At 38.9% G+C, this 26,057-nt stretch overlaps 1 protein-coding gene across 1 annotated transcript; it reads left to right on the top strand.

Annotated features, from left to right (window-relative positions):
- The first annotated feature begins 369 nt into the window (after positions 1 to 369).
- Positions 370 to 17,960, top strand: LOC110542624 (transmembrane protease serine 11B-like protein). The gene is made up of 10 exons (XM_060378734.1): positions 370 to 452; positions 5,465 to 5,580; positions 8,574 to 8,692; positions 8,786 to 8,853; positions 11,832 to 11,992; positions 12,628 to 12,666; positions 14,332 to 14,506; positions 15,468 to 15,727; positions 16,310 to 16,452; positions 17,191 to 17,960. Exons 1-10 carry the CDS (start codon positions 445 to 447, stop codon positions 17,350 to 17,352), a joined length of 1,251 nt encoding a protein of 416 aa, XP_060234717.1. The 5' UTR covers positions 370 to 444; the 3' UTR covers positions 17,353 to 17,960.
- Positions 17,961 to 26,057: the final 8,097 nt, after the last annotated feature.

Here is a 26,057-nt window from a genome sequence, read left to right as displayed (position 1 = left end):
CTTAGGATCATTTTATCCTAAAGAAACAAAAAAAGATGATTTATAGCTAAACGATTTGTTAGAATGTTTCAGTGAGCTTGTGAGTTACTCTGGGGAGAGTCTGTGCTGAAAAAATGGTTAGTTCCTGAGTCAGAACACTGACTCACCAACGCGTGGTGGGAGTTTTTGGGTGGGTCTTTCTGATGGCCAGGTTATACCCGTTGATTTTATTCTAAGTATTCAATCCAAACACAATCTTTGTTATTTCCTTTAAGCTGAAGATCCCCAGTTGTTACCACACCCGTTAAACAAGTTTCTTTCAAATGACTTTCTGCTATTGCACCCAGCCCTTAAAGTCTCAAGTGTCCTCGTAGCTAGCACATTTACCTGAGAACCACTATCAACACGCAAGGAGTGCAGAGGTTCCCTCTATATTAACGCCAGCAACCACTGTGTCAGCACATTATGAATAGGTAAGTAGTAATTTGCCTGCCTGCAACTCTGACAAAGTAGAATTTTACTGTCTGCTCCATTTGAGACTCACCATAAGGACTGTGGCAGCATAATTATATTTAGGTGGAGAATATAAAGTGATTCGACAGCTTTTTGAAATTGCAGCATGGAGACACATTGTAGCAAACACGCAATCTAAGGTGCTAAGCGCTGGTTTGACGGCTGCTTCAAAAAGGGGCACCCCGTGAATGAAAAATGGGGTGACTGTGTGACTACTGTCTAGTAAAGAGGCAATAGCGGTGACATTTTATTTTCTTGTGATTTAAATATGAAATAGAAGCTAGTAATGATGATGACCATGGACTCTGTATTTGTGGACTAGTTCATGCCTTCTACCATACATTCATAAATATCTTGGGTTTCACAGTACTATTACTACGTGGATATTCTCTGTAAAGATGTAAATGTATATCTTGCATTAATATTTTTTCTGAAGTATGTTATTGAATTTATATATTTAGGTAAAATCAGCCCAACATCATATCTATACTGATAACATCCAATGTAATTCTAAATGTATTGTTAGAATGGATATAATAATTGTGATAGAGTATACTAAGATCATATTTCCTGATTTAAAAAAATATTGTGTGCTTTTGTTTTGTATTAAAGATGTTATTTTATTCATGACATTAATTTTTATCATTTTTCATTATCTCTGACATATCAATAAAAGGGGCATCATCAACCAAATTTAAGTTTAAAAAATCCAGAATGATTGGATTTTTTGTTTGTTTTTGTAAATAGTTATCACCTTTATTCTGGGTGGATGATAGAGTTGATTTATGGGGCATTTCATTCTTTCTCCATTACTAGTTTACACCTGTGTGAAGTCCTAAGTTAAGAAAAAAGTAACAGGATTAAACCACTGTTTCAAGAATTTTGATTTACCTAGGCTGGCTCACACCCTAATAAGGTACTCAGCTTCTCAGTGTAAGACACTGTGTCAAGGACATTATTGACCTTGGAAGGATTAGGAAATGTGGTTGATTGTGCTGGTGGCTTTAAGGAGGTCTGATGAACTTTGGGTTGCATGTAGGTGCTCGAATGATGAATGGTTGCATGCACTGAAAACAGCATCAGATGTAGAAGTACATTTTAAAACCAAATGTCATCATTTTCAATGTTTTCTTAGCTTTAGGCACAGGCTATAGAATAGAAAAAAATCCAGAACAATCTGTTTTAGAGCTTTGTGAACATGACAGTGAGAAGTTCATGCTCAATAGTTCATGGCAAATATGTATTGTATTCCATATCATCTGAAATTATCTCTTATGAGATTTTCCTAAAGAATATATGGCCAAATATCAGAAGCTGGTTAACACTGGGATGATTTTTCTTTTGTGCCTGTGAAGTTTTCTTGTGTTTGGTAGCACTTATTTAATCACCTAGGCTAGATTATAGTCTGTAATGCCTTTAGATGATTGCAAAAGACAGCTAAAACTCAGAAAAAAATATCTGAACAGTGACTTGAAACAATCACAGTGGGACATGGGTAGGAATGAAATACAAAATCCTGTATCTTGTGGTAATTTCAATGAATGATATCAATAAGAAGAAACCTGTTTTAATATTTTCCTTCAAACCAAAGGCTAAATTAACACTAAGAAATTTTGTTTGTCAAAGGTTTAATAGAAGTAAATATTTTGTGCTTTTATTAGAGTGTAAGTTATATATACAAAACGAGATAGAAAATTTAAATATCTCTTTAGTGTACAAAAAACATGTTCTGAACTAAGTTTCTAAACAAGGCTAATCAGAAGCAGAAACATAAACAATCTGCAATTAAGATATAATTAGAACAATAATAATTTGTAAATGTTCAAGGAAGACAGACAAGCAAAGGTTGAGGGGTGAGGCTAGGGACCCTTCAGTGGGAAACACAGAGCTGGAGCTGAGAGCTCTGAGCTGAGTAAGCGGTCAGTAAGCAGGCTGAAGACTTAACTGCTTTAAGAGCCACCAAGCTCTTAGAACGGAAAGCTCAGGAGACACACGAAAAGCTTATGACAACGTGATCACTGTTAGACTGGAAACAAATATTTTACCTTGGAAAGAGAAATTCTAATTTTGTGAAGCTTTAAAACCCTCTCACAGACCAATCCAATTTGAGAGTCTCTATTCTTTCTGCATGTGATTGCTTGCCCAGTTCCTATCATGCGGTTCTTTAGTCAGTCATCAGCAACGCATGTCTGCTGTGGGCTGGAATTCTCTAAGTCCTTCAACTCCCAGGTTTGAAGACTGATTTTTTTTTTTTTTAAATCCTCAAATGATCTCCCGTAGGCTTAATTTTGCACTCCCATTTAAAACATAGTCCTTCCCCTAAGATCAGAAAGGAGAGGAGAACCTCCCCTATCAGTGGACTTGGGGAGTGGCATGCATGCAGAAAGGGGAGGAAGGGTGGGATCGGGATCGGGAGGGGAGGAGGGAGAGGCCTATGGGGGGATACAAAATGAATAAAGTGTAATTAATAAAAAATTAAAAAAAAACATAGTCCTTCCCCTTTCTTAATGTAATTCCCAAGTTCTGGCAACTATTTTCAGTCTGTAAACCTTCTCAAATTCTTTATTTTTCTTTCCCTTCTTCACATCATCCCAGAGGCTCCCATTGTTCCATCCCAACCATTTATAATAGTTTCAATTCTGGTTGTCCTTACCTGTCATGTTTATCTTTTTTCAGTTGTGGTCATATGTGCTGCTTGCCAGCGTTTTTCTTCCTAAGCACTGTAAGCTTCCATGTTCGTAGCTTTGAGAGGATAAAGATACAAGTCGTAAACGGTCTGAATCCCTTTGCTCACTGTATCCTCCAAGAGGCAGTTGCTGATCTGCCTGTTTTCATTCATCTACTTGCTCTACAAGTATCTGTGATGCTAGGTTCCAGACCATGGTCAGAGTATAAAAAGCAATACACAACGATGCAGCCCTAGGCCACAGAATGCTAATGATGAGAAGGAAAATGATGACATGTAAAAATTAAATGTATTCTCAATGTAGGACCATAATAGGGTTGGCCATGATAGAAGATGCCAGGGAAGAGAAGATGTTAAAATAAAAAGATGATGTTTGAGTGACAGATCACTGGGAGAAGACGAGGGGAATATATCAGGCAAAATAACTGAGGGCATAACAAGGGCATGGAGTTAGACTGTGGTTTGTCCACAGAACCTCGAGTTGTTTGACATGCTCTGAACCCACATTATCTCTTTGAGAGCCAGATTCAACACTCAGTGTGGTACAAAAACATACCACCAACCACCAGTTATTCTTTGAGCATCTCATGTTGTTTTCCTTCTCCCTAGACTGTCTGCCCAGACTTTTTTTTGATAAATTCCTGCAGATTCTAATCTCAATTTAGTCCAAATCTTTCAGCTACATAGTTTGCTATAAAACATAATACATAGCTTTTAGATCTCTTGCCACATGCTCTTATAGAAAAGATCTATTTACACCACAACAATAAGTGAATAATAGGGACAGACACAGCTCTCACCAGTATAGGACTTGATATCTTCGTGTGTATTGTGAATGTGGTAATAATGTTGGAGAGTGATCATATTTCAAAGTGTTTAGATAGTCTTAGCCATTAAAAACTCCTCCCCTCCTGTCTGAGATCTTTCCTGACTGATACTAACTCTATTTCTTTCCATTGATAATGGGAAAGAACTAGATCCCCCAAACAGTAGGCATGACAGCAGCAAGCATATTCTGGAAAAATGCTTTTACAGTATAGATATGGGAAAAGAAAGACGATTTCATAGTGTAGACTTCTAAGGGAAGAAGAACTGTTCATTTTTAAATTTAATTTTATTTATATATTTATTACAATTTATTCACTTTTGTATCCCCACTGCAACCCCTTCCCTCATCTCCTCCCAGTCCTCCCCTCCCTCCAGCTTTTCCTCCTATGCCCATTCCCTAGTCAAGGGAAGCACTTTTTATCTTTTCTCTTTCCTCTATTTTTTATTTAAGATTTTTATTACATTTCACTTATTAGTGTGTGTGTGTGTGTATGCACACACATGTGAGCACATGCACACTGGCTTATGTGTTCACACCATGGTACATAAGTGAACATTAGAGAACAAATGACAGGACTCAGTTATCTCCTTTCACCATGTGGGTTCATGGTGCTCATCAGCAAGTACTTTTTACCCACTGGGCCATCTTGTTAAACTTTTCCCTTCTTTTCTTTGTCATTTTCTAATATTTCTGCACCTAAATGTGGGCATTTTACAGGCAACAGAGTAAAGTAGTACATACCTGAGAAATCAGTATGGTTTTTTTTTTCTTCTTTTTTTTGGGAGAGGGGGGCTTTGTTGTTTTATTTTCTTCCTATTTTTCACTCAGGCATATTTTCTTTTTTTTTTAAATTTTTCATCAATTACACTTTATTCATTCTGCATCCCCCTATAAGCCCCTCTCTCCTCCCCTCCCAATCACACCCTCCCTCCTCCCTCTGCTTGCATGCCACTCCCTAAGTCCACTGATGGGGGAGGTTCTTCTCTCCTTTCTGATCTTAGTCTATCAGTTCACATCAAAAGTGGCTGCATTGTCCTCTACTATGGCCTGGTAAGGCTGCTCCCCCCCCAGAGGGAGGTGATCAAAGAGCAGGCCAATCAGAGTATGTCAGAGGCAGTCCCTCTTCCCATTACTATGTAACCCAATTGGACTCTGAACTGCCCTGGGCTACATCTGTGCAGGGGTTCTGGGTTTCAGTATGGTTTTTATATTAATTTTTATTTTTTTAATATTAATCACAGGTTATTTACTTTGTATCCCAGCTGTAGCCCCTCCCTCCCTCCCTCCCTCCCAAACCCACCCTTCTTCTCTCATTTCCTCCCTGTCCCTTTCCAAGTCCACTGCTAAGGGAGGTCCTCCTCCCCTTCCATCTGAACCTAGCTTCTCAGGTATCTTCAGGACTGGCTGCAGTGTCCTCACCTGTTTTATGATATATTTTTCATGTCCTTCATTTGCAGAACAGCCATAGTGTCCCGCAAATCCTTCCCACGGTGGATAATCATCCTCGGAGTGCTTGGAATGTTGGCAGCCCTTGGGCTAATGATTGGACTCTTAGTTCACTTTCTGGCAGTAGGTTGGTACACAGTTGCACTGATTTCTCCTTGCTGTGCTGTTTATTTCTATTACTGCTATATATAAAGAAGCAATTGCAATCTATGAATTATCCCCCTCTATAGCAGCGTTAGGGACCTCAGGTCCTGCAAGAAAGTATCACTAGCATTTACAAATGTTGTACTGTGGAAACACTCCTCATCCATTCAGGTACAAGAATGAATATCAAGTTAAACACAAGTGAGCAGATAACTGATAGAAAAGCAAAATAATTTATTCTGCCATGTGGAGTGTTTGTTAACTTTGTAATTAAAGTTTTATGATTATTGTATGTGAAGAAGAGAATTCAAGGTATTTTAATATTTCAGCTTGTTTATTATTAAGAAAGGCAATATAGAAATCCCTTTAAATAGATTTAAAATGTTAGACATTATTAAAATAGTATCTTATTACTTTACTTCCTTCCCCTTGCTCCTCCAGCCTCTTCCAGCTAGCTTTCTTTCAGCCCTTCCCATGTCTCCCACCTTTATATAGCCTCATTTTCTTTTATTATTATTGTTACACACACACACACATACACACAAATATATAAATACCACATGCTGAGTATATATATTTTTGGATATATATATATATATATCACATTTATGGTGTCAGGGTTGACTACTGTGTATTGGATGAGCAATAAAGGGGCTAATTATCCCTCTTTCAACTATTAGTTTGCTGCCTGTACTTCTTGTCTAGGGGTGGGGACTCATGAAATCTTCGTGTTAACATGTTCATTGACATTCTTGTAAAAGATTTTTCATATAATATATACTAAATACATTAGAAACAATGGACATTTAAGGAATCATAATAAAATAAAAATCAAACAAACTAAAGTAGGACAAATCAATCAAACAAACAAACAAGACACAGAGTTAAAGACAAAAAGCACAAGAAGTGTAAATGTAGAGAAACACATGTTCACACACACAGGGACCCCATAAAAGCACAAAGCCAGGAGTCACAATATACATGAAAAGTGTCAATATGTTTACAAAAATGTCCTGACTTAATAAAGAACTTCCAAAATGCTGTTGAGTTCACTTTGTGTTGGACATCTACTGCTGGGCATGTGAACTATCTTTAAGAGTGTTTTGTTTCCCCAGAGAGATTCCCTTGGAGAGAACTGAATTTTCATTTGGAAATGGTTATCCATTGGAGATAGCTTCTGGCTTAGGAATGGACGCATGTGGCCAATTCTCCATTCAGCTCTAAGATCCCATCTGATGTAGATTTGTGCAGGCCCTGCATGCAGCCATGTCTAAGACTGTTTCACAGCAGACTTCCTGATATTCTGGCTCTAACAACCTTTCTATACCCTATTCCACGATGTTTTCTGAGCCACAGATGCAGGAACTGTGAAATGGATGTATGCGTTCAGGCTGGCCTTTCCGTGATCTGTTGGATTCTTAATTTTATCCAATCATGGCTTTTCGTGATAACTTCCATTTCTTGTAAAAAGAAGCTTCTTTGATGGGGTCATAGCTGTGCTTGTCTGGTATCTGCGGTTACTCTATATTGTATACTCACATCTGAAGATATGGAGCCAGGAACTTCAGATGAGATAGAACATGTGGCATTTGTTATCTTCGTCTGTCTGGGATACCTCACCAATATAATATTTCTTAGGTCCATCCCTTTCCCTGAAAATTTCACTTTTCTCTAGAGCTGAATAATATTTCATTGTGCACATGTAAAACATTTATATTATCTAATCATCTGTTGAAGGACATTTAGGTTGTTTCCAGTTCCCAGCTATCATGAGTACAGTAATGAACATTGCAGAGCAAATGTCTGTGGAGCCCTTTGGGCATATGCCAAGGAGTGGTCAAGCTGGGTCATATGGTAGATTTTCAAAAAGGATTTTTCATTCTGATTTCCAGAGCTACTGCACTAATTTTCATTCCCACCAATAGTGAATGAGGGTTCCTTTTCCCTTAAATCTGCACCAGCATTTATTGTCAGTTATTTTGTTGATCTTTAGTACTCTTACTGGAAATTATCTTTTGAAAATAGCAAATGTCTCTTGACGTTATCTATACTATATATAAGATATGATATATATCAATTAGATTAGTATCTGTGAAAATTGAGGAATATAACATATTAATTGTAGGCCTTGGAGTTAGATGATTGAGTTTTTATCATTGGCTCTTAACAGATGTGTAACATTAGGCAAATGATCTAATAACTGTGACACTATATTTCTCTTGAAAAATTAGTGTGCTTAAGATTTTTTCTGTAGTATCATCTGGTAGTAACATTTAATGAATGGCAACTTTTAAAATCTATGTCTGTTAACTGGTTACTCTAAACAGAGGCCATTACACTATATAGTTCATTCTGTATCAATAATGACCCTATTAGAGATGGTGAGGTTTCCCAGTGGAACAAACCTCTACTTATTAGGAATGGGTTTCAGACTCCAGAACCCAGGTAAAGACAGATCTAGTAGTGCTCATCTGTGATCCTAGTACTCAGGCGGAAAGATGGGAAACATACAAGAGAATCCTTGGAAGCCTGGCCATTTAGCCAGGAATACACTGTAGCGAAACGAGAGGGGCAGAGAGAGACCCTGTTTCAAGCACTGTAGAAGGTATGGACTGACACTGGAAATTGCCCTCTGACTTTCATACATCTGCAGTGGCGCTTGCATACCCCAACTCTCACATACAAGCATGCATTCACATTTGTACATCACATACACAAATTATTCATGTGCATACACACAAACACAAAGACAAAAGGTGTTATTTTTCTTCATAATTCTCCCTCTGTTTTCTATTACTGGTTTTAAAGCCACTTTCTATAACATTTATTTACTGAGTCAATCCAGAAATACTCACCAGGGGCTTTCAATATCTAATGAGCATAATACATACTACCTTGTCTTACTGCGCAATCTGTGTCTTGATATGAAGTACATTTAATTTAAATGGTTCTTGGAACATTTTTTTTATCTCACAGAAAACAGGATCTACTACTATCAAGGTAGCTTTAAAGTGCTGAATATTCCATATGACAGAAATTATGAAAGGGAGACATCACTAGAAAGTAACCTCCTCAGTAAAATCCTCGAGACTAAAGTAAGCTAGATTTATTTTTTGTATCTGTTAACTGCTTGAAGTATAAATATATTATTGAAATTTGATGGTTAACTTTATGTTTTTTCTTAACAGATGGTCGATGCCTTTCAAAGTTCTAACATTTACAGACAATATATCAACTCTCAGATCATCACATTGTTGTAAGTAGCTATCACTAATTAACAGAAAAAAAAGACAAAGATATCATACATATTATTATACTTCAAGTACTCCAGAGAAGATGAATCTAGAATCTTCTGGTATGTCACAGCCACTGCCAACCATGATTAAGCACTGACATTATCATACATGTCAGCATAATTGTTCAATACCAAAGCAAAAATTGTGCCTTTATGGCGGAGTTCATTAGGTTTAAGGGAATACATGGATGGTTTAATTACATTTGTCTTATCCTTCTCATTTCCTAAGTATTCATAGTCACAACCATTAGATGGTCCCTCTAAGCCAATTGTTTGATCCTCTCTTGGTTTTATTAATGAGTACCAAAAATACAGATTCTGTTTTCTCCTGTCTTTCTAATTGTCAGCTAACTGTCTTTTAAAACTGATCTTGGGGCACTTCTTAAATAGGGTGGAAAAAAAATCACATCTGTATCAGGCTTTGATGCCACAAAAGGCTTCCACACATCATAAAAAGAAAGTATCTGTTCCCTGCACATAGGTCTAGTGTAGCAAAGAGTAGCAGAGGGAGCCTTAGCATTGGCACTGTTCAGCTTGAACCCAGATTTTATAATTTAATAGCCCCAGAGCTTTAAGGGAGCCACATGACCACATTAGTCTATCTCTGTCTTATGCAATATCAATGACAATAGTTTTCTCATCTTCGTCATAAACCTCTATGCAATATAAAAACTAGTGTCTGTTGCCCATGGGTTATGTCTTAGCAGTGGGCTAGGTACTCTCCATGCATGGTCCTTGTTTGATTCATCAATCTCTGCAAGACCCGCTGTGCCCAGAATTTTTGGCTCTGTTCGTCTCCTCGTGGAGCTCCTGTCCCTTCTAGGTCTTTCTATCTCACCCTTCTTCCATAAGATTCCCTGCACTCTGACCAAAGTTTGGTTATGAGTCTCAGCATCTGCTTCCATACCCTGATGGGCAGAGTCTTTCAGAGGCCCCCATGGAAGGCTCCTATTCTGTTCCTTGTCTTCTCCTACCTCTGATGTCTGTCCTGTTTTCCCTTCTGAATGAGGACTAAGCCTCTTCCCTAGGGTCCTCCTTGTTTAGCTTCTTTAGGACTATGCGCAGCTCAGTCTCCATGTGGGTTCCCTAGTAAGGAGAGCAGGGGCAGTCGTTGGCATGAACTTGGTTGCCTGCTTTTTGATCACCTCCCCCTGGTGAGGTGGCCTTACTAGAACACAGAGAAAGAGGATCAACAGTCCTGATGAGACCTGATAGGCTAGGGTCAGATAGTAGGAAAGGAGGACCTCTCCTATCAGTGGACTAGGGGAGGGACATGGGGGAGGGAGAAGGAGAGAGAGTGAAACTGGGAGGAGATGAGGTAGGGACCACAGCCAGGATACAAAATGAATAAACTGTAATAAATAATAATAATAAAAGACAAAAAATAACGTGTGTAGGAATATTTGCAAATAAACACATTTCAAGTGAAAGTGAACATTGTTTTTACTTTGACCGGTGTCCCTAATGTTCACCTTTCTTCCCAGGTTCCTGGACTCATGGGACTCCTAGAACTATAGAATAAATTAAGGCTCCTGTTAGCATTAACCTGGGGTTAATTTTAATATTGGGTCAAAATATAAAACTTAGACTGATTTGAAGGGCCCACATACCTCCCTTAGGTGACTGAAAAAGTACACACATGCATTAATGTACGTGTGTGTGTTTGTGTTTTGTTTTATTACACATGCTTGGAATTCAGGTGTCTGTAGGTAGCAAGAGTCCAGAAAAAGTAAAGAAGAGGCCACAGGACACTGCCTCATTTGGCATGTACTGCTACACAAAGCAAATTCACATGAATTTGGAATTATTGGTTTATACACACAACATTAAGGTTCCTCCAGACACTCTCCCCAGGGATAACACATAATATCTATACATCCATTATTCAGTCTTTCAGCTTGTCACTTATTTCCTAAGCCACATAAGTCTTCCTAGAACACCATAGTCAAATTACTTCAAGGTCAGTTTTACTTATTTTTTTTATCGTCGCTGTGTTCTGGCTAGCATTAAGACCCTTCTCAGTCTAAGGCAAATCTTCCAGAGACTGGACAAGAAGGCATAGGGTAACAATGTGTAGTATAAAGAATTCAGAGTATAGGATCTATCATCTGCACTAGGTAAAATTCCTACTTTTGTAGTGGCATACCCCTGACTACATTACATAATCTCTCAGATACTGAGTTTGTCCTTGTTCATAAAATCAGATAACAATCCTTTTACTGTAGAGCCGTAGGGGTGATGAAACATACACCAATGTTACAACAAAGTATCTGTAACAAAGCACTAACTAATAAACGCTAATTAATGTCATTACCAACAGTTATTCTGTGATTTGGCTCTCCTATCTCAGCTTGATGAAAAGTTCAGTTTGATGATCAAAGAGTAATAAAAGTACCTTAATATCCAGTTGTATATCAATGCTTCCGTGAACTTTTCTTTAACTCTTTAAGTAAGAATTATATGTGATTCCTCCAAGTAGCTCTAGTTAAGATAAATATATTGCCACTTCTGCCTCATAGGTTGCAATTTTCTTCACACATACCTTATCTCTTATAAAAGTCTGAAAATTCCTAAAGTGTAGGAACTATGCCTCAGCAATAACTCAGTGAAGCTCAGCAAAGTTGCACATCTATAACAATTGTTCAATAAATGGCTGACGAATGCATAGATATGTCTCAGCTCAGTGATCATTCTTCCTGGTATCTTAGGCTAGTTCTATTTCTTAAGGATATATAGAATTGCATGTCCTCCAAGATGCATAGCATAGCTGTATACATTCAGTTGGCACATACATGTAGGCACATGGCAAACTGAAAGCTTCATCTAAAGTGATGTTACTGTACAAATCCATAAAGAGGGGACAAGAACAAGTAATGAGAGATCAGAGGAGGAAATGGTAGATTAAACACTGTATTAAAACTTTACATTTTTTTCCCCAGTCCTGATAACAACAGCGTTACAGCCCATATATGGCTGGTGTTTAAGGATCCTTTGTCAGAGAAGGAAAACCTAAGAAGGAGAATTGAAAGCATCTTATATCGGATGCTGGAGAACCACTCAGGATCCCTGACTATGGATCCTGGGTCTCTGAAGCTCATGGGTAAGCTTACCTATGGATGAGAGCAGTGTCTGTATCATTTTGTGCCTAGGACATGACAGAAACACCAAGCACAGAACTATCTTTACTATAATTTGAAATGAACATCATCTTAGATCAGAGATTCATTCATTTCCTAGTAGTGCTACACTTTGTAGCTTCTTAGAACAAAAAGGGATGGTTTGTCATTTTACAGTAGATATTAATACATTTAGTAAACATGGTAAGTGATGTTGTGTACTGTTCTTATTTTCTTTGATGTATGAAAATGAACACTAGATTTGCACTTTTAATTCTTGCCACTTTTTAGAAGTTGTTTTTATATATGACATGGATGGATCAGATTCACTTATGGAACTTACTCTTATTTCAAAAGAAGATAGTCCCTATTTTTGATAATATGTGATGTGGATTACAGCTCCAGTTAATGGAAATGTAATTTCATTATATCTTATGAATATGGTACTTTAATACAATGTATTCAATTGTAACAGAAAAAAAATTCTAATAAGCCAGTCCTTTCTTTTCTATGATACTTTCTTCTTAATGCTAAATTACTGCTGGACCCTCTGGTATGAGGGAAATGCTATCCTTATTGCCCAGATTAAATTTACTGTGGACTTTTTGCTCTATTTCAGAAATCAATAAGGTTGATGCTGAGAAGATTATCAATAGCCGTAAGTTTTCAAATCCCTTTTCCGTCAAGCATGAGGTAATCTAAACAGCAACACTCAATATTAACCATGCTACAATCACGGTTGAGCAAATGTCCTTGTGGTGTACTTGAGCCTCTTTTGGATACTACTTAACAATTTAAAACAAGGAAATCATGAAATTTTCAGGAAAATGGTGGGAACTAGAAAAGATCATCCTGAGTGAGGTATTCCAGAAGCAGAAAGACATACATGGTATATACTTACTTATGAGTGGATACTAGACATATAATATAGAATAAACATACTAAAATCTGTATACCTAAAGAAGCTAAGCAAGAAGGAGGACTCTTGGTAAGATGATCAATTCTCACTCAGAAAGGCAAACAGGTTGGATATTGCAAGAAGGAGAAAAAAGGGAACACGACAGGGCCTCTAAAAGACTATCCAGGAGAGTATCAAAACAGATGCTGAGACTCATAACCAAACTTTGGGCAGAGTGCAGGGAATCTTAGGAAAGAAGGCGGAGTTAGTAAGACCTGGAGAGGACAGGAGCTCAACAAGGAGAGCAACAGAACCAAAATATCTTGGTACAGGGATCTCTTCTGAGACCTGATAGTCCAATCAAGGATCCTGCATAGATATAACCTAGAACCCTTGCACAGATGCAGCCCATGGCAGCTCAGTATCCAAGTGGGTTCCCTAGTAAGAGTAACAGGTACTGTCTCTGACTTGAACTCAGTGGCTGGCTCTTTGATCACCTCCCCCTGAGTGGGGAACAGCCTTGCCAGAACACAGAGGAAGACAATGCAGCCACTCCTGATGAGACCTGATAAACTAGGCTCAGACAGAAGGGAAGGAGGGCCTCCTTATCAGTAGACTTGGAGAGAGGCATGGGAGGAGATGAAGGAAGGAAGGTGGGCTTGGGAGGGAATAAAGGAGGAGACTACAGCCAGGATATAAAGTGAATAAACTGTAATTAATATAAAAAATAAAAATTTAATTAAAAAACATATTGCCACAATTAGTTTGAGGCCAGTCAGAAGTCAAGAATCCAATTTGAATCAGTCATCTTGGAGAGGAGTTTAGGCCAGAAGAGTTGAGCTGAACCACTGAATGAGAGTTCAGAAAGAGCTAGAAAGGCTTGAAAATGACTCTCATCTCATCCTCCATCTGAGGAAATAAAGACAATATTTACAGAGAGATTCCTGTGCCTGCTGGTATTTCCTGTATGAATGATTTTATTCCTATTCAGTGTTGGATGTAATAGCATCGGCTATAACCAACCAGAACTGCTGAAAACTCAATGCAGTTTTTGCATTGTCAACAAATACTTCTTTATTCTTTTGTTTATTTTTATTTTTTATATTAATTACAGTTTATTCACTTTGTATCCCTGCTGTAGCCCCCTTCCTTATTCCCTCCCAATCCCACCCTCCCTCCCTCTAAGTCCACTGATAGGGGAGGTCCTCCTCCCCTTCCGTCTGACCCTAGCTTATCAGGTCTCATCAGGACTGGCTGCATTGTCTTCCTCTGTGTTCTGGCAAGGCTGTTCCCCACTCAGGGGGAGGTGATCAAAGAGCCAGCCACTGAGTTCAAGTCAGAGACAGTCCCTGTTACTCTCACTAGGGAACCCACTTTGATACTGAGCTGCCATTCTTAATGAAACCAAACTGACTGTTTCTGAAGGCTGCGGGAGACGACCAAGAATGTCAGCAACCTATGACAGAATCAAGGGAGGTTCCACTGCCCACGAAGGAGAATGGCCATGGCAAGCGAGTCTCAGAGTGAATGGCAGACACCACTGTGGGGCATCACTCATTGGTGAGCGATTTCTGCTCACAGCGGCTCACTGCTTTCAAAAGTAAGGTTCCCTAAGGTTAGGAAACCCCAAGGAGCTGGGCAGTCTTTGTCTTAGGCAAATTGTCTTCCTTCCTCTTGAGTGTCTGGGTTTGAAAGGCCAGTTCCTGACAAGCCTATCTCAGAGTTTCCTACTTTACCAGGAAAAATAGGAAGAGCCATTCATTTTTTTTATTGATTTTATGCTGTTCATTATTTATATACTTTTTTTTTTTCCAAACATGAGTCTTATTTCTCAACACTTTACGCTTTAGGTCCTAACACCTGCAGTTGCTAAAACACCACATTGTATGTCTTCTCTCCTTCTATCCTATCACATGGCTACCCAAGTCTTACGTTCATCTAGGCAACTATGATTCAGCCTAAAATTCTGTGTTCTTTAGAAGTAAAAAGATCCTTTACCATAAGCATGCAGATTTATTTCCTTTTATTTATCAGTCTCATTAATTATGTGCATAAACCTTAAGCACTTATAATTACCTGTGCTCATGCCTAACATGCATTAAATTTAAGCCCGGTAGAGGGCAGAGACTGTATCTCCATATCTAGTGTACTGTGAAGTGATTCAAACAAGATGCTTCGAAAATGAATTTGAAAAGCAGACTACATGGACCTGAAGAGATGGATCAGCAGTTAAGAGAACTTGCTGATGCACCGGATTTAGTTCCTAGTACCCACACAGCCATTCCCAGTTGTCCATAACTACAGTTTCAGGGGATCTACTACCATCTTCTCATCTCCAAGCGCTCAAAACATGCGTGTGGTGCACAGAAATATATACGAGCGGAATACTTACACAGATAAAATAGATAAATCAGAAACAAAATAAAAAATCTACTCTGTCGTTGCAAGGAAATCTTGATGCCATGAAACATGGCAGATGAAGACTTTCTATGTGCTATAAACTGTGGTATTTTCTGTCATTTCAAACTAAATACAAACGTATGTGTTTTTTGTTCCCTTAGGACAAAAAATCCAAAAAACTTAACTATTAGCTTTGGCACTAAAGTAACCCCACCCTACATGCAGCATTACGTTCAGAAAATTATTATTCATGAGGACTATGTTACGTGGGACCATCGCAACGACATCGCAGTTGTCATGCTCACCGAAAGAGTTTCATTCAAGAACGATGTCCATCGGGTGTGTCTGCCGGAAGCCACACAGATTTTTCTACCAGGGGAAGGAGTCGTTGTTACAGGATGGGGAGCACTTTCACACAATGGTGAGTTGGGTGAAGCGCACAGCATAAGACACAGGGCAGTGTGAAGGGTGTGTAGGGATTTGGGTGCCGATCCCTTCAGGCACCTCTCAGGAAAGACTGCACAGGTCCTTGCAAACTGCGTGGGTTTGAAACATTCAAAGGAGAGCAGTTTAGGTGTAGGAATTATCTGTCCGGTAGAAACTAATAGAAAAAAATATCTGGACCAGTGGTGTAAGAACGAGGGGGAAAACATCCGAGAACACTTGAAAGGTGTTTTTTTTTTTTTTAATGAATATTTTGAACATTTCTTTTTCATTGGTTTGAAGGAGAGAGAAGTGGGTGTGTTTATCCTTAAAAGGGGCAAGAGTCAAATAATAGCCGTATACATAGAAGACTATTGTTAATATCAGAAATGACTAAAAATAGGTTTATTCTTCTTTAGTAGAAATAGCCTGCCCAAGCCAAATGCTGTTTTGATGAGGTCACAAATGGGAGACAGCAGTAAAGATTCAAATGAATCTGAGTATGGTGATACACACTGTAATCTGACCATGCTTCTCAGGTTCCCGGAGGCTGTTTTGCTGACATGTTGATTTCCTTTAGGCAAATCCCCACTGTTACTTCAGAAAGCACCTGTTAAAATTATTGACACGGACACGTGCAATGCTGAGGAAGCTTACGGGGGCAGGATAGCAGACACGATGCTCTGTGCTGGCTACATGGAAGGCAAAATTGACGCTTGCCAGGTAGGTCTGGAAATCATTCTTAAGGACCACATAGTATATCAACAACATGAGCTTAACATTTTGTTAAGCTCATGATTATGGAGTTCATTCTGTTCTTCATTTAGGTGTGCTTTGACAGTCCTGTCAGCCACCCTCTAAAGTGATTATTTCTTACAGGTAGCCCATGTTTACAAGTATTCAATAAACGCTGATGATGGATTTTCTCTGAATTGAGTTTTGTCCTAGAATTTCACAGATACTAATTCATTTAATTCTCATTATAACTATGATGTAAGAACTGTTATTCTCATTTCACAGACAAGAAAATGGAGGCATTTAGAGTTACTAGGTGGTAGAATCATGCATAATTTTGGGTTGTCTCAAATCACAGTGTGTCCATTTAGCCATAGGTCAGAAAAAGATTATCAGGCCAATCTCAAACTACTCTTATTTTCTTATCTCTCATGGATAAAGTCCTTGCTATTTTCTCAGATACAAAATCCTGAATTTCCTAAAAACTTTCTCAAGAACTAGTTTGTAACTTTTCAGATCATACTTTCAAATTCTCAAAAGAGAAGCAGGGAATACATGTTGATCAGTATTAACAAAGGTTAGGAAAGCATAGGGATTTAAATCATACATCTCTCATGGATCTCAATGAAGCACCAATAAATCACAATGTCATCTGGAACATCATTGCCTGTAGCTATCTGTCTGAGAGGAACTTTCAGAATGATGAATGTTCTTTGCTTTATTTAGGGTGACTCTGGAGGACCACTAGTGCATCCCAATTCTAGAGATATCTGGTACCTTGTTGGTATAGTGAGCTGGGGAGATGAATGCGGCAAAATCAACAAGCCAGGGGTCTACACAAAAGTGACTGCCTACCGTGACTGGATTGCTGCCAAGACCGGTATCTAGTGAAAAGTCATCTTCTAGTAATGCATGCAGATCATTGCTGCCTGGTACTCCTATTATTTAAAATCCATTTCTTTATTCTTTTTTTCCATTTTGTGTGTGTGTTTGCATATGTGTGGGTACGTGTGTGTCTGAGCCCATGCATGTAAGTGTGTGTGCATATAGAAGCTCAGGTTGATGTTAAGAATGACCCTCAGTAATTTCGTTGAATGCACTGCGTCAGGGTCTTCGTCAAACCAAGAACTCCTAGATGTACCCTGTCTTACTAGTCAGGTTGCTGTTGGGACCTCCTGCTTTGTCATCTAAGGATGGAAGTACAGACAGGCATCTATGCCCATCAAGCATTTATGTGCCCCCTGGGGATTCCAATTCCATTCCTTAAGCTTTCATGCTAAGATGAGGGGAAGACTGAGATGCTTCTGGAAGTAGCATTGGGGGCAGAGAGGCAGTTGTCAGTATCAGAGACCGGAAGAAAGACAGTTAGGCATGCTGTGTCAATAGGAAGGTGCTTTATAAGGGAAAATATTAATAGCTGGCCGTGTGCTCCCACGGTTCCTAGATATGAGCACAGTGCATTGTTTATGAGGCACAAGACTCTACCATTAAGTGACTTCAACCAAATAATCTTGAAAAATAAAATTCTTTTTTTTTATGCTTTGTTTTTTATTTGTGTGTTTTTCTTGGGGAGGGTTCAAGAACAAAAGGCAGATATGAGGGATGGGAAGATGAGTGAGACTGGGGTACATGATGTGAAACTCACAGAGAATCAATGAAAAGTTAAAAAAAAACCTGAAAGCTTCAACAACAGTTTAATTTAAACAGAAAACATAATATCTTAACTTGAAGCCATGTATTCTGAAATATTCTAGGTAGCAAAAGCAAAAGGGTAGAGTTAAAGAAAGAGCACACAAGAGAGAAAAGTGAGAATTTGGGGATGCCACTGAACAGAAGAAACACTCTTGTTTCAATAATACATCAAGGAAAGGAAACATAAATTTATAAGCCTGTAGAGGCCATTCAAATCATGAAAAATAAAATTCTTAACCAGCATTTTATGAAATCTTTATTTATTGACTTCATAGGTTCTTATAAGACTTTAAATTTTTATTTAAGGTTCAGCGACTTAGACTGGATTTAGAAGAGAAATTTTTTTTTGTTTTCTTTTTGTAAAAACAATACTAGTTAAGCACATGCTTTTCCACTGTGCATTTTTTTTTTTTTACAGATTTTTTCTTTACTAAATAATGGTTTTATGTTACCTGGTCTTAACAATTTTCTACATTTTTAAAAATCTTGAATGTGTATATATCATGTCTAGCCACACAATGCAATTGTCACAAAGTTTAATAAATTAAGCATTTATTTCCAATTCTCTCTCTCCTGGGCATATGTTAGCACATCCAGGTTATAAATTTACTTTTTAGCGCTAGTTTTAGACCTCTTATGTCACACACAATTCCACTTTCTTAAACTATTAAAAATCCAATTCTCTTAAAGTAGCTTTGACATATTAAACAATAATGTTTAACAACAGTTGAGTTTTTTTCTGTGTGTCAAGAAATGATTCTAAAGACCCTATCCCAATTAATGCTCTGTCTATTTTATAAAGGAAACTGTTAGCCTAACTTTACAGATAAAAAATCTGAAACACAAAGGGGTTAACAACCTTCTCCCAAAGTACAAAGCAATGCTCACCCTGTCCTATGCCCAGTGGGTTCCAGATGTAAAAGTATTTTTTATTTACCTTATCTGGTTGTCTCCATCTACCAATCTAGAAGCTTCTAGCCTTTGTACAATCTTATCTAGGCCTAGAATATTTTCAGCCTTTGAGACTCAATGCTGAATAAGCTCACCCTTTCTAGTTCTTTCTGATCTCTGGCTGGCTTGTTCAACTCAGCTGTTTTGGCTCAAACTCCTCTCCAAGCTCACTGATTCAAATGAGCTTCTCTTACTTCTGCCTGAATTGTTCTGCTTGCCCTAAAACTAACTTTAGCAGTCTGTTGTAATCTTCTGGCTCCTTCTCATTCTCTTGCTTATTCTGTCTTCACCTGTGTTCAGCTTTCTCTCTCTCTGCAACATGTCACTGTACAACTGTTTCTGTGAAACTGCCTCCTCTCTCTTCCTCCCTCTGTCCCTGTCTCTCTTCTTCTGCACTGCTGTCCTTAAGTTGCCTTTGTTTCCTCTCTGTTCTCATGAGAATTAAGCATATCCTGTTCTGTCAAATCTTTCTCTGACTCATCATTTTGTCTGCATCTTAATTAGTCATCACTTTTAAAACAGGTTTGCTTCCTTCTACAAACCTTCCTACTACAATCCAACCTTACCTTCGTTGTTATGAATTCGAGGTGTGTGTTAAGGGCGTGTCTGCTTTTCAGCCAGATCACACAGACCTAGAGAGTTTCTGGAAGTGATAAGAGCAGCCATGTTACTGGGTTAAAATTCCTCTACATAGCCTTACCAGTCACAGAAGTCCTGATAAGAATGCATTGAAAAAAAAAAAAAAAAAAAAGAAAAAAAAATTTCATTCAATAAGGCCATGGCCAACACTCAAAGGACAGCAAGTACATTGCAGTATCTGCTTATTATCCTACTTTTATGGCTTTCTCATTAAGTTTTTATTTATTTTAAACAATTAAAGGAAGACTACATAATAAGATACAAGAAAAAAAAAAAGAAAGCAGCTCTGGCAAGATGTTTGAGCATTTCATTTTTTGTGTGTATGTTGTGGTATGATTTTATTTTTGTTTATTTGTTGCCTACTTGATTTTTAAAAGAGTGATATTCCTTATAGCTTTGGGTAATACCTAATAATATCAAGAAATTCATACTAGAAAATGACACCAATACCCTACTGATAGTAAACTGAATATTAAAACTGAAAAACATTTAAAAGTTAAGTTAAATAGGACTGAGAAATGCCACTGGGATTACGGATACTGGAAAAGCCAGTTTTTGTTTTTTTCTAGAAAAATCACTGGTTCTAATTCCAGCCTTGGGAAGAACAAAATGTATCCATCCACACAGTAAATAGTAGAGAGATCTGAGAACCAACCAGGATGATAAGCCGGAAATGTCACACTGCATTTCCAGAACAAAGAACGGAAGTCTGAAATAGATTTCACTGTGATACAAAGATCAGTATCTGTTACTGGTAAGCTCAGTCTTTTCTAAAGTGAGTAGAAATGGGAAAGAATCACTGTGCTGAAAAGAGAAGCATTTACATCTACAAAGACAGGTGTGCCGTTATCTCAGGAGAAAAAGGTTCCACAACATGGCTTGGTAGTGAGCCTCTCCTGTGCAGAAATGTGAATTAGACTAGAAAGGAAAGGTAGAAAAGCAGAGTTTATTTTTGATGTTTTTTTATGACATTATTAATGATTTTTATTTTCTCCAGCCTGTTGTATTTTCCTTAATGAGATGAGGTACTATACAACAGGAATTTTTTGTTATGCAATGATATAAGAGTAAAGGACACACTTCCCAAGCCACAGGTCGTTAGGTAGTAAGGGCTGTTCTTGAAGATGGTGGATATATTTCATCCACAGTCACTGTGTCTTGTGGATGGAATCAAAGCTCAAACAGGTTTGATTTTTTTTTTTATTAGACGATCTTGAAAAGCTCTTTGATTCCATAGCAACAAAGAACTGAAAGGCTGTGATAGTGCCTCTTTTAAAAACTCTTTTACTGTCAACTACGTGAGTACTTTGTTGTATTTTGCTTGTGTGTTTCTCTTTTGCCTCTTTAAATTTTAATGCTCGATAGGTTTGTTACTCATTCTTGCATTCCACAAATATGCTTGCACAATTGGTATTGAGTTCTTATAAATTAGATTATATTTTATAGACCAGATTATACTAGGATGAATGTATTAGTTTGAATTATTTTTCTGCGTGTACATTCTCACATTTGTTTAAAGGTTAAGCCTTTAACCTGGCTTCAGGTTCTATATTTTTTCTTGTACAAGCAGAACATATCCATGTCTTATCATTTCCTACTGCAGAGGGCGCTAAAACCCAAGTATCAAGATTAGTTTTCCTATGATGTCAGGCTTCTGTACTTGACCAAGATGTAAATTGAATTAATTAATTAAAATTAAAAAAAAAAGAAGAGAAGTCACACCAAGGAGCTGAACATCCAAAGTGAAACTTGCTTTCTGATCTTCATTTCCACTAATAATGAACAGGGAAAAAATGTTTTATGCACATTTCTTATCAGTTTGAATCAAAGTCAATCTTTTATTAAAGACATTTCTATCCTTTCCCCCCAGTGTGAAATGTTCTGAAAGTAGCACAACAGGGATCAGAGTAAAAATCAGTAACTTTGAGCTTGTAATCGTTTAAAATTTATTTATTATATTATGTATGTATGCATCTTATGTGCACGGTGTTTTGCCTGCATCCATGTCTGTGTGCCACATGTGTGCCAGTGACCACGGAGGTCAGAAGACAGCATCAGATACCCTGGGGCCTGGAGTGACAGGTGGTTATGAACTCCCAGGGATTGAACCCAGTTCCAGAAAAGCAGGCAGTGCCCAAACCACTGAACTATCTCTCTAGCCCTTATAATTGTATTCCAATATCTGATTCTTTGTGATAAGTTCCCTGAAAGAGCACAAGTTTAGCTTTTAAACATTATCAAAGATTTATACACATGTGAGGAGTTTGTCCAGTGGAGATCTATAGAGATGCTCTTCACATTCAATACTTTTCCAGGTTAAACCAATTAACGAACAATAAAACCCTAGAGGAGTGCAGTCCTTCCGAAACTCTGTAACATGAAAGCCCTGAGTATTCCACTGTTTGTCAGCCATCACAAAGACATTTATCTGATTTTTAAAATTAAGGGTTGCAGATTTTGTCATGTATAAGAGTAAAATTATAAAAGGACCCAAGCTGCAAAAGGAGCTATTCCCATTTAAAATTTATTTATTTATTTACCTTACATCTCGATCGAAGCTTCCCCTCTCTCCTCTCTTTCCAGTCACTCCCTCTCACCTCCTCTCCATCCCATCTACCCCTCCCACCCTTCTCCTCAAAATAGGGGAGGCCTCTCATGGGTATCAACCAGCCTTGGCATATCAAGTTTCAGTAAGACTATGTGTATCTTTTTCTACTGAGGCTAGACATGGCGGCCCAGTTAGGGGAAAGAGACCCAAGGGAGGTAATATACTCATAGACAGCTCTTGCTCCTGCCTCAGGGGTCCCAAAACAATACCCAGCTGTACAACTCTTATATATGTGATGTGGGCATAGGTCCATCTCACGCATGCTCCTTTGTTGGCAGTTCTGTCTCTATGAGCCCCTATGGGCCCAGATTAGTTGATTCTGTAGGTTTTCTTACGGTGCTCTTGACTGCTCTGCCTCCTTCTATCCTTCCTCCACCTCTCCCATAGGACTCCCTAAGCTCCACCTAATGTTTTCCCGAGTGTCTCTGCATCTTTTCCATCAGTTCCTGGATGAAGCTTCTCTGATGAGTTATGCTAGGCTCCTGTCTGCAAATACAGCAGAGTATCATTAATGGTGTCAGGGTGGGCTCTCTCTCATGGCATGGTCTCAAGCTAGGCCAGTCACTGATTGGCTCTTCCCTCAAATTCTCTTCCATCTTTTATCCTGTACATGTTGTAGGCAGGACAAACTGTGGGTCTAAGGTTTTGTGGCTAGGTTGGTGTCCCAGCTCCTCCATTGGAAATCTTTTCTGGTCATAAGAGATGACTGTTTCAGGTTCCATATCCCCCAATGCTAGGAGACTTGCCTGGGACCACCCTCATAGATTCCTGGGAGTTTCCATTGTTCCAGGTGTCTAGCTTGTCCCAGAGAGAACCCCTACTCTCCAGGGACTCCAGTTCCCTCTCCAGTACTCTCTTCCTTCATCCTCCCCAAACTTTATCCCTCCTGACCTCCCCCGACTCCCTCTCCCACCCTGTTCCCTCCTCCCATTCACCCCCAATGCCTATTTGGTTTCCTCTTCTCAGTGAGATTTAAGAGTTTCTCCCCTCACGCTCCACTCAGCCTTCCTTGTTATTTAGTATCTTTGGGTCTGTGGATTGTAGTAGCATACATTATGGCTAATATCCACTTACTAGTGACATTCTAAGTCTTTCTGGGTCTGAGCTACCTAACTCAGGATGATATTTTTGATGTATCTTTATTAATTTATTTAATAAAATAAATACAGTTTATTCACTTTGTATCCCCCCTGTAGCTCCCTCACTCCTCCTCTCACAATCCCACCCTCCTTCCCCTTTCTCCACCCATGTCTCTCCCCCAATCCACTGATAGGGGTGGTCCTCCTCTCCTTCCTTCTGATCCTAGTTTATCAGGTTTCATCAGGAGTGGCTGCATTTGTCTTCCTCTGTGGCCTGGTAAGGCTGCTCCACCCTCAGGTGGAGGTGATCAAAGAGCAGGCCACTGAGTTCATGTCAGAGACAGTCCCTGTTCCCAATACTATGGAACCCACTTGGGCACTGAACTGCCATAGGCTACATCTGTGCAGGGGTTTTAGGTTATCTCCTTGAGTAGTCCTTGGTTGGAGTATCAGTCTCAGAAAAGACCCCTGTGCCCAGATTTCCTGGTTCTGTTGCTCTCCTTGTGGAGCTCCTCTCCTCTCCAGGTCTTACTATCTCCCCCTTCTTTCATAAGATTCCCTGCACTCCATCCAAAGTTTGGCTGTAAGTCTAAGCATCTCCTCTGATACAGTTCAAGGTAGAGTTTTTCAGAGGCCCTCTGTGGTTCAGGATGATATTTTATAGTTCCATCAATTTGCCTGCAAATTTCATGATGTCATTGTTTTTAAAAGCTGAGTAATATTCTATTGTGTAAATGTACGATATTTTCTTTATCCATTCTTTGGTTAAGGGACATCTAGGTTGTCTGAAGTTTCTTGCCATTATAAATAAAGCTGCTATGAACATAGTTGAGCAAGTGTCCTTGTGGTATGGTGGAGCATCTTTTGGGTATAGGTTCAGGAGTGTAATATCTGGGTATTGTGTTAGAACTATTCCCAATTTTGAGAAAGGGTCAGATTGGTTTCCAAGGTGGTTGTACAAATTTTCACTCATATCCTCTGGGCCTGGATTGAGAGATGGTTATTAACTCTCAGGGACTGAACCTACTTTCAGAAAAGCAGGTGGTACTCTAACCACTGAACCATCTCTCTAGTCCTTATAATTGTATTCTAATATCTAATTCTTTGTGATAACTTCCCCCAAAGAGCATAGGCTTAGATTTTTTAAATTATTTATTATTTATTACAACTTATTCACTTGGTATCCCAGCTGTAGCCCCTTCCCTCATCTCCTCTCAGTCCCACCCTCCCTCCCTCTTCTCCCTCTATGCCCCTTCCCTAGTCCACTGATAGGGGTGGACCTCCTCCCCTTCTAGCTGAACCTAGCCTATCAGGTCTCATCAAGACTGGCTGCATCGTTTTCCTCTGTGGCCTGGCAAGGCTGCACCCCCTCCCCCAAGGGGTGGAGGAGGTGATCAAAGAGCCAGCCACTGGCTTTTAAACATATCATCTGCAAACACTGATATTTTGACTTCTTTCCAACTTGTATCCCCTTGGTCTCCTTTAGTTGTCTTATTGTTCTAGTTAAAACTTCAAGTACTGTATTGAGATATGAAGAAAATGAACAACTTTGTCTTTTCCCTGATTTTAGTGGAATTGTTTTGTTTCTCTCCATTTAATTTGATGTTGGCTATTGGCTTGCTGTAAATTGACTTTATTGTGTTTAGGATTGCATCTTGGATCTTTGATCTCTCCAATACTTTTTTTAATTTTTGTATTTTTTATATTAATTACAGTTTATTTACATTGTATCCCAGCTGTAGTCTCCTCCCTCATTCCCTCCCAGGCCCACCCTCACTTCCTCTTCTCCTCCCAAGCCCCTCTCCAAGTCCACTGATAGGGGAGGTCTTTCTTCCCTTCCATCTGACCCTAGCTTATCAGGTCACATCAGGACTGGCTGCATTGTCCTCCTCTGTGGCGTGGCAAGGTTGTTCCCCTCTCAGGAGGAGATGGTCAAAGAGCCAGCCACAGAGTTCATGCCAGAGACAGTCCCTGTTCCCATTACTAGGGAACTCACTTGGACACTGAACTGCCATGTGTTACATCTTAGTAGGGTACTAGTAATATCCACGACTGATCCTTGGTTGGAGTATCAGGTCTCAGAAAAGACCCCTGTGCCCAGATATAATCATACTGTTGCTCTCCTTGTGGAGCTCCTGTCCTCTCCAGGTCTTACTAACTCCCCCTTCTTTCCTCAGATTCCTTGCACTCTGCGCAAGGTTTGGTTATGAGTTTCAGCATCTGCTTTGATACACTGCTGGGTGGAGCCTTTCAGAGGCCCTCTGTGGTAGGCTCCTATCCTGTTTCCTTTTATCTCCTTCTTCCAATTTTCCAATACTTTTAACATGAAGGAGTGTTGGATTTTGTCAAAGGCTTTTTCAGCATCTAATGTGTTTTGTTTTTGTTTTTGTTTTTTTTTAATTTTCATTTAGTTTATATGTGGTTCCATTGATGGATTTTCATATATTGAACCCCTGCATCCCTGGGGGGAAGCTTACTTGATCATGGTGGATGATGTTTTTGATGCATTCTTGGATTTGGTTTTTGAGTATTTTTGCATCAATGTTCATAAGCAAAATTGGTCTAAAATTCTGTTTCTTTGTTGAGTCTTTATGTAGTATAGATATCTGGATGACTATGTCTCC

Source organism: Meriones unguiculatus, chromosome 3 (assembly GCF_030254825.1).
Source record: "Meriones unguiculatus strain TT.TT164.6M chromosome 3, Bangor_MerUng_6.1, whole genome shotgun sequence".
Classification (NCBI taxonomy): domain Eukaryota; kingdom Metazoa; phylum Chordata; class Mammalia; order Rodentia; family Muridae; genus Meriones; species Meriones unguiculatus.
Note: the sequence above shows the minus strand (reverse complement) of the source record. Positions and strands in the feature narration are given on the sequence as shown.

Coding starts and splice junctions, on each gene's coding strand:
- LOC110542624 (XM_060378734.1), top strand. Junction 5,581..8,573: donor AGTTCACTTTCTGGCAGTAG/GTTGGTACACAG, acceptor TTTATCTCACAG/AAAACAGGATCTACTACTAT. Junction 8,854..11,831: donor TCTCAGATCATCACATTGTT/GTAAGTAGCTAT, acceptor TTTTTTCCCCAG/TCCTGATAACAACAGCGTTA.